This window comes from Aspergillus tanneri (assembly GCF_003426965.1).
Source record: "Aspergillus tanneri strain NIH1004 chromosome Unknown AapTan_3_pilon_pilon_pilon, whole genome shotgun sequence".
NCBI lineage: Eukaryota > Fungi > Ascomycota > Eurotiomycetes > Eurotiales > Aspergillaceae > Aspergillus > Aspergillus tanneri.
In genome coordinates this window covers 940,387-953,295 of record NW_022984630.1, presented here as the reverse complement: position 1 = coordinate 953,295, position 12,909 = coordinate 940,387, and the positions used below count along the sequence as shown (strand labels likewise).

Genomic DNA, 12,909 nt, shown 5'->3' with positions numbered 1-12,909 from the left:
TAATAGGGTAGAAATGAATATTGAAAAAGCAACAACTCCACCGAGTGCTAAAGTGAAGAACACACAGGACCAGCCGGGTGTCGAGAAGTTGCTTTGGGAAAACAACCCAGAAAAACATGGAAAAGGACCACACCGGACTCCTGTGAGCTCTTGCAAAATGAAAACCGCCGGAAGAACCAGGAGAACGCAAGGAAAGACGTCGCAAAAAAAAAAAAAAAAAGGTCGGACAACACTGGCACAAAGCATTATGCGGCAGTTCAGTTCATAGCATTCCATGAAGGGAAGAAAGCACTTTGCCGCCCAATTGCTTGCTCCGTTGTTCCCGACCCTGAATTCCGAAAATCTGCCAATGTCCCAGTAGAGAGGTAAATGCTAAAAAAAAAAGGAAAGTGAGTAAATCCAAAAAATAAAATACGATCAATGTGAGAGAATGGGCTCGAAGAGACCATAAAAGGCCGAATTTGTATCCCGTAGCAGGCGGCCCTATACAAAACTAGTAGGCCGTTCCTACGCTTGCAAGTGTCTTGGTGGGCATTGGGTGAATAGGTTGATCCTTGGCAACGCGCAGAGAGTCTTCGTAGCCAACCAAGGCCTGAGAATGAAGTTTGAACGATTCACCCATCAACTTAGTGATTCTGTACAAATCGATTAGTCACCTATTCACTCCGATCTTATCCACAGGTATCAGGGAAAACTTACCCCCAAACAACGACGCCGTCTAGGATGTTACCCCATACACGTGCCACGGTGGAGCTGAGTTTCCCAAAGGCATCGACGGCGTCATCATCAAACAAATTCCGCACCTTGTTGTAAATGGCCATCTCAGCCTCAGTGGCGGGCTCTTCGTCATGTTCCAGGCGATAGAGCCAGAGACTCAGAATAACCATCAAATCCAGACCACAAAGTGGATGCTCAATACTCCAGTTCGTGGCAGATGTCTTAGCAACCCAGTTGATTCCCTGAATGGCGGCGATTTCAATGCATTCAAAGCAAGACTGAATGACTTTGTTCATTTCCTGGGACCGCTTCACCTTTTCGCGAGCAACAGTCATGGCAGCAGCAACTTCGTAAGACGAGTGATAGCGTAATGCCTCCTGTATCGACTTCAAGTCAACCTCCAGACGAGCACGTGTGTTACGATAGACAGCCATCGAGTTGAAGATCAACGGGTGGCCATTATGCGGAGTGCTTAGAGGCACCACGATCGTCTCGGGCTCACAAACTTCGAGCGAGCTTTCCCACGTCTCCAACGCCAGTCGGAGCTTATATTCTGTAACCACGTCCTGAAGGGCTTCGAAGCTCCTCTTGTGGTTCCAAACCTGTAAAAACAAGGCATTGATCATGACACGGGTAGCAAACGCACTGTAACGGGTCTGCTCGCCTTGGAAAAGGCAATCGTGAGCTTCCCGAACGGTCAGTGAAGTCGAGGAAGCCAAGTTGCGTCGCCATGCCTCGTCGTCTTTGGCGTCCAGGTTCCATAGCGATTCAGAGGATGGGAGCTCAAGATTGTCAAACTCATCAAAACTCATCGCCGGTGTGTGGTTGAACGTCAGCGTGAGCATGCCGAAGAAAATATACACAGCGTAGTAGGTGCGGCGGCATGACTCGTCCTCGATCCACTCCTCCTTAGTGGGCTGGGCTCCTTCGCGAGCCTCGGTGCGGAGTTTCAGCTGATAGCGGTTCCCAGCAACCATGTTGGCGAGCAGACTCTTGATCGAACATGTCCACTCGAGGCCCTTGGGATCACCACTCCAACTTTCAAAAATCATGTTCAGAAGGGTACTCTGCATGGCCCACAGGGGGCATTTCCTCGAATCGAAGTTGTCCTTATGTTGCAGGAACTGAGTAACAAGCATCTTCGACCCGACGTGAAGCATGAAGGCATGCTGCCGCTCAAAGGTATACAAAGCACCGATTGAAAGAACTGCAAGCAGTAGCGGCGGGGAAGTAACCGTTGGTTTGAAGGATTCCTGGTGTAGAAACGGGAGATGGTGATGGTAGAGATTGAAATACGTTGAGAGGTATTTGTTCAAGGCCACTGACGACGGAAGTTGGAAGGTATCAGGAAGTGAACCGAGGGCATCTGCATTCCGAATGCGCTCCAAGATCATACACCGCTCTACTTCGTTCGCGACTTGAGGGGCCTTTGGCAATGTAAGGGCCTGGCTGGGACCAGGTGACTTTCGGTAATTTACCGGGCTAATCGGGCCCGTCATCGAGGGATAAGGGGACAATGTATTCGGCGTAGAGTTTCCTGACACTGGCAACGAGTTGACGAGGGAGTTAAGCGAGGGGGCAAGTGTATCACTATGGCGTTCCATCCCCGACGTAAGTGAGTCTGGTCCACTTTCATGGGATCCAAAATGTTTTGTATCGGCGGGAGAGACAAGGGTGTCCCACGGCATTTGAGGAAGAGTTGCGTTGCCTGAAAGATACGACACTGGGGGTTCTAGAAGAGGACCACGTCCAGGAGAGAAAGAGCGATCCGACTCAGCACGATCGTTGACCTGACCAGTAGCAGCGGCTGCGGCTTTATGTTGGAAATCTGTCATCAACATAGCTGCAGTTTCAAGGTCGACCATACCGTCACTGCTTGCCTCGATCTGCTCTAACGTAGCAGGATCAATTGTGATTGAGGGCTTGGATGGCGCAGGTGCAGGGGAGGACTTCTGAACACCGCCACCACGTCGGCGGCCCTCAGATACAAGCGGTATCCCACCATCTTTCGCATGGACAGTGCGATCATGACGAAGGAGGAGATCTCGACGGACAAAGGTACTCCGGCACTTCAAGCATTTAAACGGCCTCTCCTTCGTATCTGCGAAAACACCCACGTCAGTGATAATATTCCTTATGCGGATATGGCACGCAGTAGCACAAGAGAGAAAAAACGAAAAGCAAATCCGAATATAAAAATGGTTCCACTCGAAGCTGTGAAGGAAAGGATGGGCGGCGAGCAGTCAAGCACTTACGCGAACGTTCATGCCGGCTTCTATGTTCACTTCGGCTAAAGGCGCGATTGCAAAATTGGCACTTGTACTTCTTCTCTGGCGCAGATGTCTTTTTGGCAGGCGAACTGCTTGCCGTGGTGGGTGCGCTCGGAGCCATATCTTAGGGAAGTCACAGCGAAAGTAGGGCCACGGTTCTTCTCAGCAAGACAACGGCGAGGAAGATTGCGGTATCGTCCCTTTTGTGACTTCACACCGGTTTTGGAGGCGGGCTGATGACAGAAATTCGTTTTGATGTCTGATCATTCCTTGAGCGGGGAAATATTGGGGGAAATGGTGGTTCCTAGAAGGGGGGTCCAGCCACAGGCGGAGAGGGGAGAAACGAGAAGCGAAGTGGCTTGCGAACCACAAGGAGGAATAGAATGAAACACGAGACGACACCCAAACCCGAAAAACAGAAAAAAAGAGGTGGATGAGGATGATGTTGAATAATAGAAGAGAAAGAGAGGGGGGGAAGGGAAGGAAGAGAAAGAAGAAACAAGAGGAGGGGATGTTGAATGGATGAGGAGAAGAAAGAAAGTCGCGAAGAGAAGTAAAGTGGGAGTTTGGGAAGTTCTGGTCGAAGGGGGAAGGGAGCGAGGGGGTGGGTAGGAGGAGCCAGTGAGACGAGTCGCGCCAGGGCGTGGCCAGAAGCCCAGCACAGATTTGGGCGATCGCTGGATCGCGACAGTGAGGCGGTCGTGTCCAGCGTCCAGGGTCCGTGTTAGCGATTTAGGCGGCGAGAAGCGCAGCAACAGGGAACTGTACCGAAAGAAAGAGGGGCTTGCAGGCGGGACTCACGGAGGGGAAAACAGCAAACTGCTCAGCTGGTCAGCCACTACCACGCACTCCACCCCATAATGCCACCCACCCGTATCCCCGCGGCCAATGATAAGCCTTATCCGCCCTTCTGACTAACGGGAGGACCATACTAAACGGTACCCAGTTAGACCACGTACTCCGTCGCATACGGACTAATACCTTACCGCCCGTACGGATGGTCTGTATGGGTCGATTTGTATGTATAAACAAACTAGCCCAGCCCACATGGACTTAACTTATCGCTTCCTACACTTCCAAACCGTCAAGCCGGGTCAACCGGGGTCTAGAAAATGACATTCCAATGGTCGTTTTTTTTTTCTTGTTTGGCTCTTACCGTGATCAACTTTTTTTTCTTTAGGTATTCACATACCCACCGCGCACAAAAAAAATAAAAATAAATAAATTGGGACCTAGTAAACTCCTATATTCAGAAATATTTCCTCTACACATAATAGTTACACGCATAGACATTGGGCACCACCGTATCTGTGTTTTCTCATCCTAAATATGATTGTTGCTAGTACGATTTCCAGACCATTATTAATAATATTATTGCTTCCTACAAACAATGAATATCATTTCCTTACAACAATTAGGGTCATCAAAAGCATGCCTGCTTCCTGCTAGGGTTTGATGGGTAGATAATATACCCACTCTATATCCCACTAACTTACACTTTATAGATACTAGTTGTCCTATCCCTGCCTAGCAACCCTTCGCTCGGCTTCCAAAGTACACGAGCGACTGTGGTTGTACTCTGTGCAAGGTGAATCCGCTTTGATAATTATGATTCTGATTCCTTTGATCTATGTTATTATCATCATTACCATTGTGGGGTGAATCCAGGTATGAGGGCAACTTCTTCCGGGTATGGTATGTAACTCTGTTCGATAGATCGGTGGCCAGCAATATCCACTATCCCTATGCCCATCGGCAGATGATGCTCCATACTTGACCCATCTTGACCCATCTAAGAACAAATGGCCTCTGATCTTTTCCTAGGTACTTTGGGCACCATATCGGAGGTGTCTTTATATCCCTAGCCCATCCCTAGAGTATCTGATAGCGCAGAGCTAGAATCTTCGGACACAGCAGGTAGCTGCGGGGGCGATCTTAAGGCCATCCTCCTTCTAGTATCTATCCTCCAGTCAACTAGGTACTCCGTAGTATACATCCAGATACCTGATATGCTAATAGAAACTACGGTAGAACCTGACACATCTACTGATATAGAGGGCATGAGAAGATTTGGGATAGGCCAGATACCGGGGAACAATCAATCACACGCACTTCAGGAGCCGCTCCGAAGAGTCTCCGGTCCTTTATTTTTTTGTTTCTGATTATTTTTTCAAAAAAGAAAAATAATTTCTTTTCTTTTTCCTTTTTTTTTTTTTTTTTCGCCCCTCGTCAGCCCCCCTTGCCCCTCCAACAAGGATCCAACAGCATCAAATGCCACGCAAAAGTAGTCACAGTAGCATGATTCATGAAATTGGCCCTTTGTTTCCACAGATTCCTCCCACCTACGGAGTACGTACATCTTCATTCCATGCAATCATTCTTGACCTTGACCATCATTCCGCCTTCTGCCACCTAGAGCCCTCATTCGTAGTCTTCATTTATTCTTCTTCTTCTTCTTCTAGTTCTCTCTCCCCTTTAATTCGGGAAGGGAGGGGAAATCACCTAAGCTTAATAATCATCACTCACCAGCCTCCCCCTCCTACACGCCACCCACTTTTTCCTCTATCAAGCACAATTTCCATGGAAAGCGACTAATTTACCCCTCGGTCCCCTCCTGTCCTCTCCCTCTCTCGTATCCACCCCCCCGACCCCTCCTCTCTTTCCCTTGTCTAGAAGGTCCGTTGGTAATCCTACGTAATTAACCCCCAGTCCTTGGTAATTAGCGAATCCATCACCTGTCATTGAGGGGCCTTGCATACAATCAAAATCGTACGAACAAGATTGTCTCCAACTCTACTGCTACTAGTTCTGGGCTGGGGATCACCCATCAAGCTTGACCATTGTTCCAGATTTTTGCATCTGTCGGGTGATGAGAGTTAATCTCAACTTGCGAAAATGAGCAATCATCACCAGCTGCTGAGTATGCTATGCTACAGTATCATCGTCATCCATAGCCTCCTTGCCAAGGACAGTTTTCTAATGTATCTCAAACACCCTTGGCCGAGAAGCCACATGTCAGCAGCATTACGAGAAGAGAATACTTACTACTTACTGATGTGATATCTCACTGTGTTGGACAGATCATCATCTCCCCCTCCTTCCCAGGATAGATACTCGCGTCGGGATATATATACCCTAATTTTGAGATCCGTTTGATACCAACTCGATAATCTCCATTCTTGGAATTTGTCTCATAAATTCATTCCCTCAAAAAAGGTACAAGCTTCAAAGGTCCAGGCACAGGAAAATGGCATTTTATTCCCTGGTGCACTACGTAGGCACTCTGCGACATTGAGTCGACTGCTCAAAACAAACTCTTATCGCATCCTTATTCCAGGATTATATTGTGTACCTATACACAGAGATCACGTAACCGACGCACTGGTGCACAAGCTGGTTTGGAATAACTTCAGAGTGTCAGTTAGTTTTTCTTTTTTTCATATGTAAGACTGCATCAGCGTCTTCATTTTTTTGGCTATTCTGCATCCAAGTCGGAGATGCATCAGCCGAACATCGACTGCCTGATCCTATATGCATAAGTGGCATGGGATGGTCCATCCATGACTAGCCATTCATAGGGTTAGGACGTGTGTGGCTGGCTGCAGCCCAGCAATCGCAGACGAGCCTACCCAGCCTCACTCGGAGACGCGCCTCCATTCCGCGTCCACAGGTTAGCGTCCACATCTCAAGGAAAGATTACAGCCTGGGTCAGATGAGTCTGATCCTGTGGCCATGACGAAGTTGGCCCAGTCCAGTGGTTGATTTGGACCCTTTTTAAAGTTACCCTTCTACCCTTCAGTTCATGCTGCGAAACAGTCTGCCCATGTCAACCCGGTCTAGACGTCCTATCGGCAGTTCTCTTCATATCGAAGAGGGCATTCAAAAGTCAACACATCGTACCGCATGGTTACCTGTGGTCTTCCCGCTCAGAAGTAAAATCAAAAAGAAGACTGTAAAATCCCGGCATCCCCAGTGGGGCGTATTGTTGTATGGATTCCCGAGAAACCCGTCAGACGCGGTCAGTTTCTAGGGAAACACACATGACCTTAGATAAGTACAGAGTACTCCTGGTATCTGCTTGGTAAATGATGGTGCCCAGGTATGTACATACATATCTACAACGGAAGATGGCACTTAGTAACAGTTTGTTCAAAGCTACGCATGTATGTGAGGACGGAGTGCTTCGCTCAAGGAGGATTATTATCATGATCTCATCTACTCCGTATACAATCTGGTGCTCCCACAACCCAACCGACAATCAATTGGGATGGCCTTATCCCCATCGGGCTCTTGCCCTAATATGGCGAACCTCCACTGAGATGCAGGACCCAGTCTCTCCCTCACGCCACTAGGCAGCCTAGTATTACGTACTTTGGCCTCACCGCTTTGAAACTGCTAGACGATGAGAGAGAGTGATGCCCTTACTTTTTTCAGTCTTTTCAGTGTCGACTGATGATAACGAAAGGGGCAGGAGTCCATTGATTTGTCCAGCCTTTGACTTTCTTTTCCTTTCCCGCTCCTCCGACAAAAAATTTTAGCCCTAGCAGAAGAGGATTTCCTTCTCGATCCACTTACCGACTATGCAGCGGTCCGACCCAGTAACGTTGAAGGATGGGAAGGTCAGCTCTTCTGAGATAGGTGAGTGATAGTGCCCATTGTCCTGCGGTACGGAGTAATTAGTATTTGCAACCATCGCGATTCCATAAACATTGAACACTAGATTCCGGCATATGGGAGATCGGGCGAAGCCACTTTTAGCACTGACATCTGGGCTCCATTCTTATTATGCCTGGCGCACAGGGTTAGAGAGAGAGAGAGGGGGAGGAGATTGTAATAATGCAAAATCCTCCGTGCATACCGATCCATCTATCCGATCGATCATTTCCCATCCAGTGCACATTTTCTCCGCGCGGGTTGACCTCTATCGATAATTCGGTGGGTTTCTCCGTATATATGTATCAATTCTCCCAGTCGTTCATTTCCCGTAGTCTGTAGGCGCCTATGAAGTATGTATACTGAATTATCGGCATTTGGATTAACTGTGCCTTGAATAGGGGTAACCCCGAAACCTAAAATGAAACTCTTAAAACGACTTGACGAATCTCCTGCAACTACCCGTTCAAGACAACCTGGAGTACGGGATAACGAATACAAAAACGAGAAATTGTAAGAAAAAACCAACGTTGCATAACAATACAAGTGTGTCGAGAAATGGAATCATGGCCTGCCATCCGAGACCCGATTCTATGATCCAATCATCCCTACTAGGTACCGTTGCAGGATTCCAGGAACCTCTTCCCCGAGGCCCGGGGCCTACACTAGTGACCATCGGCAGCAAGCAACCCGCCTTGGCTGCCGTCTATCGTCAAGACAACCTTGAACCATTTTTTGTGCCACTGCCTACTGCCTATAGCGGTAGAGCCTGTAAGTGTAATGTGGTGTGGTATTCCCCGTATATTGTAGGAATAGGTAGTGCGATCCTTGAGCTGGCAGGATGCTCAACGCTGGAGTCGGTGAAGGGTCGAATGAGTTCTGGTCCCATCTCGTCTCTGAAATGATTCGATTCCTTAAGTCTTGACCGCTTCTATGTGTTTACACATGGCATTGAAAAACTGGACTGTTTGCGTTCAGGACCCCACTGGTTTAGCTAGGGCTACCGAGGATAAATGATTAATTGTCTAATGAATACGATGCGAAGTACGGAAGACGAAACAGAGAAAGCGGATAGAATAATATCCGCAGTGATTTGTCGAGATTTTCCATTCTTTTCAATTCCCTTTTTTCTCTTTTTTTTTTTTTTTTTTTTTTTTTTTTTGGAGGGGCAATAACCCCTCGACATCAAAAATATCAATTTCACTTATTGGCTTGTGCGTAGCTTTCGCTAAACCACAATCAAACCTAAGCACATCTCGAGATGTTTAATTTGCTTAATTCAACTGTTTGTTGCATAGTATGCAAGTCCGTACGATGAACTCTCCAGCTAAAGGTGTTTCTGACAATTACCTTAGTTGCTTGTCTTTGAATCTCAGATTCGTCGTATGAATATATCGAGTCATTCAATGAAACCCGGAGTCTGGGTCGAACCACGGAAACTACCCGTTCCATAAGACCAGTAATCTTTTGGCTTTGGGGTTTTGTTGCTCGTTCCATGGTTCATTCCCGCTGTCAGAGGCATGGAGTTCAATCTATAGATTCGTCGGCCTTCTTCTCGGTAGGTACTGAGTATTTGAAATAGACCATTCGTAACCTTTTTTTTCTTGGGCTTTGATAGTGGACTGTTCTAAGGTCAACTCCAGGATTCAAAACTTGTACATGTTGGATTATTTATTGACCGCAACACGGGTATATGGATATATATTCCCACTAGCATCGTGCACCAAAGTCCTGAAGCCATTTCCGATACTTAAATACCGACTGTATTATTATCCCTACGCTCTTAAACATTGTGATAATATGGATGTCGCATTTAAATAGATATCTCGAGAATGGTAGTTTTAAGAAAAATAAAAAAAATCTGATGACCGAAGACTATTAAGATGGACGGCTAGAGTGATTGGGAAAATTAGTAAATACAAGCCACAGAAGTAGTCAGTCCATGTCTACAAAATCATGTTAAATTCATCTACTGAATTGATCAAAGTGGCATATCCTTCATGTCTCAATCACAAGTCCTAGTACATTGTGCCTGGATACATAGCTCTCCCGTATATCTTCTGGCTATCCCGCCTGCCCTACTGGATCAACCAATCCCCTTACCCATGCATCTGTCTCTCTTACTCAGAGCGCTACGGATTCCGTACAAAGAATGGAGTATTACTCACGTATCGTAACAATTAAATCAAGACAAACAATTAGAAGGAACAAGTAAATACTCCTAGTTATCCAGAGTTCCTACAAAGGAAGTAACATCAACCAGCCGGATTGCCCGAATCGCGAGGCATCCTCAAACCGCGGATGTACTTGCATACGACCCCCACATCATCTCCATAGCGCACGATGAATTGATTGGGTCTACTCGCCGCAGAAACCTTCTCGAAGGAAATCGGGACCGATTTTGCGACATCCGCGCAATCTTGAATCCACCATCATTTACCAGAGACACTAACTTAGTCCAGTGGGGAAAAAAAGGGGCCCTAGTGAGGTATGCCGTGAAGGTGGAAAAGGGGGAGGGGCAAAGGACTTCCGGAGTAAGGTTCTGGGCTTTCAGATATGGAATTGAAAACTTCCGGGGGCATTCGTAAGTTCGTACTACCCACCGACTAAGAAGGAAGAAGGAAAGGAGGATCGGGGATCATCATCCTGGGGCCACCAGGGTCCGAGGGGCTGGTCCAATTGCTTGCCTGCCTTTTTTGTTACGGAGTAGTACAGTGGAAAATGCGTCCATGTCGAGTAGAATGGATACTTCGAATTGAAGACTGGGTTATGACCTGACTGCTTGTACTCCGTAGATGCCGCGAGTATCTACACAGTACTCCATGCTCGATGTACTAGTGATTGAGACGATCTCTTGCTGTCCGGTCTCACCTAGCTTTTATCGACCGGGTCTTTGAAACCAGGCCACAGCTATAATTATTGCCCTTTGAGCAACCACTTTAGCATCAGTTCTTTGCTGTTCTTACCTTTTAAACACTCATGAGCGGTGATAGACTTGCAGGATAGCTAATGATGATAAACATGCAAAGCAGAATAAATGCACGCATATCTGTGAGGGGTTATCCCATCTCCCCTTACAGATGCCCCTCAGCACGGCCTAGTTGCCAATTATCATCAATATTCAAACCGAATAGGGTACGTAAGGAGTGATATTGCGGTGTTTCCTCTGTCCCTGCGTTTGAGTTCAATGGGGATATCGATCTTTTTAACAAGCGTTTGGGCTATCTCTTAGCTTACTCTGTAGAATATGTGATGGTATCGGACTTGACTTGAATTGCTGGGATTCTATACCTGTGGCCCTTTGTGTATAGGGGCTGTAAAGCAGCACTGAAATACTATTGATGCGGATATACAGCGTCTAGAGCAAGTGTGAAAGTAAAGGGCAATGGTGTAATGCATGCCTTGAGGCAACTATAGTACTCATTCCATCTATAATATTAAAGACCTTCATGGAGTATGCCAAAGCAAGACCAGGTGAGAACTTTTCATGTTTCTTGGATATACCTACCGGGCTGGTAGATGATGCACTCAGAAGACGTATGAACAAAATATAAAGATATGAATCTAAGTTCATTGTCATTATCGCTGTCTTATATTTCAATAAGATATAGAAAAATAATCTCTGCGATCATCATGTACTGGTAGTACAATTGATCTAGGGAGCTAATTAAACAATAAGATAACACACTAAGAAACCTATCTTTATATCCATCGCCTATACAAGGTACAAAAATAAAATCACCGCCTGGACCATCTGTAACGTCGGAAATGCTATAAAAATAAAACCCTCGATATTTCTACCAGAACATAATATGTCGAATTGCATTTATTTGAGAATCTATGTAATATCAAATGATTATTCCTCATGGCTATGCATGATATTGGGATAGTATATCTGGTTTCTTAAAACACTCTGCTTCATGGTTGACTATATTATATCTTTTTCTCTTTACATGCGCTTGCATAACGAGGGATATAATCTAAACTCTAAGTTCCTCATAATATAGCATGAATGACTCGCGGAGAGAAACGCAGTACAGCATGTGCGAATATCACAAGTACAAGTTAAAAGGTACAGGGTCCCAAGAAAGATGAATTGAGCCTGTACGACTACAGTCGTACATCTATATAGTTACGAGAGTATGGTCTTTAGGTTCACAGTCAGGCGTTTGATGAGCCACAATGATGGGGTGATATGGAAATAGCATATGGACAAAGCTTTAAAATCGTGCACGATTCCATTTTGGAAAACCAGCATATTCAAGTAGTGTTTGCTTATAACTAATTAAACACAAGCCTATCGAAGACATTTCGTTGATATAGACCTGCAAATAATACTTCAGGGGGATTCCTCATAAAATCTTGCTATTCTTCTCCCTCTAAAGTAAATAGTCCCAACCCAAAATGCCGTGGTGCATACAGTCTAGGGCACTCAAGGTCATAGCGTTGAAGAAGGGTTTGTTAACATATTTAGACACATATATTCGATCTATATGATAATAAGAAATATGTATGGCCTCTTAGGAGGTCGGATTTAGTTGAGTACATACCATATTGCTTGGTGCGTGAAGCTCCTGTTATACTAGGTGAAGAGTGTAGGTTAGCATTATAGAAGGTCATAAATAGCCTCTAAGTATATGACATAACTTTTAGAACTCGTTAGGGTTCACTAGAGCCACTGGCCAAACAAAAACATGCCTTATAATCGCCTATACGCTTTTACGCTTGAGCTGTTTTATTATCTTCTAAATGATGTTGGTTTTCTAGCTCTGCAGGCCAGAATGATTGCCTTCATTAGTAGCACTTGCAGGCAAGTAGGGAAATGCTGTTGATACTCTATATGTAACAGACTCCACCGTGACACTGGGGCTGGACCCCAGGTAGGTACCTGGGTAGCTGGTATCCAACAACTGCTAAGTCCGGAGTATATGAAAGTCGCAATGGTCATAGCAGCAAAGATCGAGGTGAACATCAGCAGTTGGTACGGAGTACTCGTACCGTCGCTAGGTAATCTGCATGCAAGTAATACTCTTCTGTTGTGAGCATGAAGAACATGGACTAACATAGGATATGGATGATGGAGCATAGCCCGTGACCCACATTCTGATTATGTCTTGTTGGGAAGGAATTCTCAAACGAAACGGTTGTTTCATCGGGTTTTACTGGAATGGCATGGTAGTGAATATGAGTAAGCGAACAGAAAGTGGTGGAATGGGATATTTGGGGGTAATATTCATATAAGGTGGTATTGGAGTAGGATTAGGAATTC

General features: G+C 45.9%; 2 protein-coding genes across 2 annotated transcripts; one reads left to right on the top strand and one right to left on the bottom strand.

The window, feature by feature from the left end:
* Positions 1-493: 493 nt before the first annotated feature.
* ATNIH1004_004103 (C2H2-type zinc finger protein) lies at positions 494-3,108 on the bottom strand (the record flags this gene model as incomplete). Its single annotated transcript, XM_033568775.1, has 3 exons — positions 494-635; positions 700-2,818; positions 2,973-3,108. The coding sequence occupies 3 exons, from the start codon at positions 3,106-3,108 to the stop codon at positions 494-496; spliced, it is 2,397 nt and encodes a 798-aa protein (XP_033427581.1).
* A 5,098-nt stretch (positions 3,109-8,206) lies between these two features.
* On the top strand, positions 8,207-8,545 carry ATNIH1004_004102 (uncharacterized protein; the record flags this gene model as incomplete). Its single annotated transcript, XM_033568774.1, has 1 exon — positions 8,207-8,545. One exon carries the CDS (start codon positions 8,207-8,209, stop codon positions 8,543-8,545), a length of 339 nt encoding a protein of 112 aa, XP_033427580.1.
* Positions 8,546-12,909: the final 4,364 nt, after the last annotated feature.